The sequence below is a fragment of the Raphanus sativus genome, chromosome 9, assembly GCF_000801105.2.
Source record: "Raphanus sativus cultivar WK10039 chromosome 9, ASM80110v3, whole genome shotgun sequence".
NCBI classification, from domain to species: Eukaryota; Viridiplantae; Streptophyta; class Magnoliopsida; order Brassicales; family Brassicaceae; genus Raphanus; species Raphanus sativus.
Window position 1 is genome coordinate 14888918 of NC_079519.1, and position 3563 is coordinate 14892480.

Sequence of the window (3563 nt, forward strand, 5' to 3'; positions counted from 1 at the left end):
TCCCGAGATCTCCTCCGTGATTTGAGGGATTTGTAACAGCTTTCCTTTGACCGGGTCCTACGCCTCTTCCTTTGTCTTACGAGTTGCCTCTTTTCATTGATCTCTTTGGTGAATGTCTTCAGCTCTCAGCCTCCGGCTTTGACTTAGCTGCTTTCGAGGGTTTAATCCATGATGGGCCTATCGCAGCCCGTAATCACTTCTTGTTGTTCGACGTTAGCTAGCGGGCCATATTCGGGCCCAACAGTTGCCCCCAGCTTTCGAGAGAAGATTCCTTATCTCGGAAGCTAGACCTAGCTGCCGAACATCAACATTTTCGTTGAGATCTCGAGTAACGGTTGTATTTAGTAAGATCAACGGCTTAGATAGAGAGATCTTAAAAAGTTATCTCTGAATATCGAGACGTGATGGGATATAAAGCTGCAGGTAATAACTGCTTCTCTCTCCACTTTCTCCATGCCTCGATATCGGTTTCCCAGGTAACTTCTCTCTTTCTCCTTTTTATTTTACTGCCTCTTCTTTTTTTTTTTTTTTACTTTCGTTTTTGATTAGCCACTGTTCGTCTGCGATTCCTTAGAAATCCTGCTCCTTAAAGATTTTGTTTAGTTCGATTCCTCTTTTTCATTTCCTATCTTTACCTCTCTTTATCATGAGTCAACCAAAAGAAGGTTCTGGAGAGATTCAAATCTCTTCTTCTGGTGCTCGTATCATGAAGGTCAAGCAAGAAGTCGGCGAAAAGATGAAGAAAGATGCGAAGAAGAAAAGAGCTATGGACCAAATTGCTGCGAGAGTCTCCAAACGGATGAAGAGGAAGGATGGTTCCAGTGGGAGCGTCTCCGCCGGACCTCATTCACCTTCTTTGACGAAGAGTCAGGAGATCGTTAACCTCATAGTCCAAGCTCACGGCAAGAAGGATTTAGCCAGAGCTTGTAATCCCGACGAAACGCCTGAAACTGCTCCGGAGGGTTGCTTTTGTATCCATGAGAAGTATATCTCTAAATGTCACCTTAGGTTCCCACTTCCATCCCTTCTGTTTGATCTCCTCGACCATTATGAGCTAGCTCTCTCCCAGCTTTGCCCCTCGGTTATCCGAGTGATAAACGGATTTATCACCAGGTCCAAAGAAGAAGGGGTTGTCGTTGGATTGACCGATTTGATGAGTCTCTTATCGATAAAGGAGAGCTCTTCCAAAGAAGGTGGTAGTGGGACCTATTATCTTCCTTGTCGCCCAGGATTGGGTATTTTCAAGTTCACTGCTAGTGATGATGACTGGCGGAAGAAGTATTTTTATGTCAAGATTGATCCTTCAACGGTTCCCGCGGGCCGTACCCTCAGGGTTTCTTGGTCTGATGCATCTGGTTAGGATTTTTAGGGATATGCTTGCTTATTTTTGCTTATTATGACCTGCTAAATATTTGATTTTACTTGCAGATATCAAGGATCCTGCTAAACTCTCTGGCAAGCTCACCAAAGCTCTTTTTCGGAAGCTGCAGTTCAGTCCCAGTACCTGGGGAGCTTTCACTACTTCACGAATAGAGTCAGCTAGGTTCCCAAATCGATACAACGCTTCTTTTCCAGATTCAGTCTCTGTTGCTGGTTTAGAAGGTAACTTAATTTCTTTTTTTTGGTGTTCTGGATTTGGTTCCCAAGGTGTGTGAGTCTTAAAGATTTCCTTTTGATTCAGTTTCTGAAGGTGACTCGGTGGTATCAATTTCAACGGGAGCTAGCACTTATGAGACTGAAAGGACTCAAACAAACATGATGACTCTTCAACCGTCATTCCGCTCCAGGGGTAAACCAGCTAAGGCAGCCAGCACCTCTCGAGGAAGCGACAAGAATCAGGGAGGATCCTTCCTCAGTTCTGTGAAGGAAGTTCTTGATGATGGAGTTTCTGCCCCTACCAAGGACGTTAATCCTGCCGAGCCGAGGGTTCAGGACGTTACCCCTCATCCTGAGGTCCCGGTGGTGGATGCTGACCTCCAAATGGACAGAGATCCTCTCGAGATTGAGCCTCCGAGGAATAAGAGGTCCAGGACCGACCAGGTCAACAGACCTTCTAGGTCTTCCTCCTCGTCTTCCAGAGGAGGAACCGTCGGCTGGAATTTCACCCACTCAAAGCCTGGATCGGTTTTGGATGATCCTTGGAGCTTGGCGACGTTGATGAGGCATCTGAAGAGGACCGAATGCTCCCTCCCCTCGATCAATAATTTTACTAACAAAGAGGAGTATGTTGAGATAGCTCACTGCATGGGTCAGGTATGGTTTCTTTTAGTCTTTCTTAACTTGTTTTTCTTAGAAAGACATTCATTAGGTTGCCATTTTTCGTTTCTTTGTAGTTGGCTGGAGCCGTTAACAGGGCTCAATTGAAATTTGAAGATGCTGTGCACAATGCTCCCAATGCTGGGGAATTAGCTCATGTTACTGAGCTAGTTAAGGCTACCAAGATGGAGCTCGATCAAGCTCGAGCTCATGTTTCTTATCTCCAAGCCGAGGTTGAGAGACTTGGCTCTAAGGCCGACATCCAGCAAGGAATGATCGAAAGTCAAGCGATCGATATCAATGTGAAGAGCAGGAGGATTGCCGAGCTGGATGCTGCCAGGAGGATAGTTGAACAGCAGGTTTGGGAGCTGATTACTTCGACGCAAGACAACCAGAGAAATAAGGAAGCTGAGGTGAGGCTAGCCGTCAGGAAAGGAAAAAGGGAGGTAGCTGACGCTCACAACAAGGTCTTAGCTTCCGTTAAGGAGAAGTTCGCCAAGAAGAAGGACGAGGTTGAACTTCAAATTTATGCTCAAGAGCTTCAGGCCAATACCAACCTTCTGAAGGATATGTTGGAGAACGAGATCCAGAGAGCTGAAGTGGAGTATAATCGTTTAATGGCTCTAATGCGAGAGGCGACTGCTGCGTATGAAAAGGCGCAAGTTTCCGACTTCTCAGTTAGCAAGCTTCCCATTCCTCAATTCTCAGAGAGCTCAGGTACTTTCGAGATAAACATGTTTAATCCATCCTTTTCTGGAGAGTATGGTTATAATTTAGGTTTGGTGGGTCCTAATTCAGCTCCAGTCGAGACGTCCCTGAGGGTGACGGCAAGGAGACAGAAGAAGGATCCCCCACCAAGGAGGATGAACCAGTCGAGGGGGATAAGAATGTGGAGAAGAGCTCCGGTGATAAGGAAGGCTCAGATCTGAGGCTCTTTTGAATCATTTGGTTGTTTTTCTTTAAGACTTCTACCCAATGGGCTTTCATTTCGTTTGTTTTTCAGACTCGTAGCCTGAGGAGGCCTTTAAACCTTTTGTGTTAGAATCTTTCGAACCTTAATTAGCCTGGAGAGGCTTCTAAACCTTTATTCAAGTTTCGGTTTTAGCTTGATTTTTTGTTCTAAGTCTTTTGACTTGTCGGAATCAGACCTCGAATGTTTCGAATGTATTCGGTTACGAGGGTCCTTAAAAAGAGTTCCTGAAATCTTGATATTAGCTCAGGGTTTTTAGAGACCTGAGCTACTCCGAAGACCTTTGGAGGGGGTTCATGGGAACCTGAATTCGTTTGTGGGATTTTAAGACCCATTG

The 3563-nt window shown here is 45.4% G+C and overlaps 1 protein-coding gene across 1 annotated transcript; it reads left to right on the plus strand.

The window, feature by feature from the left end:
* The first annotated feature begins 646 nt into the window (after window positions 1–646).
* LOC108824790 (uncharacterized protein At3g60930, chloroplastic-like) lies at window positions 647–3196 on the plus strand. Its single transcript, XM_056994797.1, has 5 exons — window positions 647–1355; window positions 1429–1602; window positions 1682–2253; window positions 2334–2902; window positions 3055–3196. Exons 1-5 carry the CDS (start codon window positions 647–649, stop codon window positions 3194–3196), a joined length of 2166 nt encoding a protein of 721 aa, XP_056850777.1.
* The last annotated feature ends 367 nt before the right edge of the window (window positions 3197–3563 follow it).

Coding starts and splice junctions, on each gene's coding strand:
- LOC108824790 (XM_056994797.1), top strand. CDS start 647: ATGAGTCAACCAAAAGAAGGTTCTGGAGAGATTCAAATCTCTTCTTCT. Junction 1,356..1,428: donor TTCTTGGTCTGATGCATCTG/GTTAGGATTTTT, acceptor TTTTACTTGCAG/ATATCAAGGATCCTGCTAAA. Junction 2,254..2,333: donor TAGCTCACTGCATGGGTCAG/GTATGGTTTCTT, acceptor GTTTCTTTGTAG/TTGGCTGGAGCCGTTAACAG.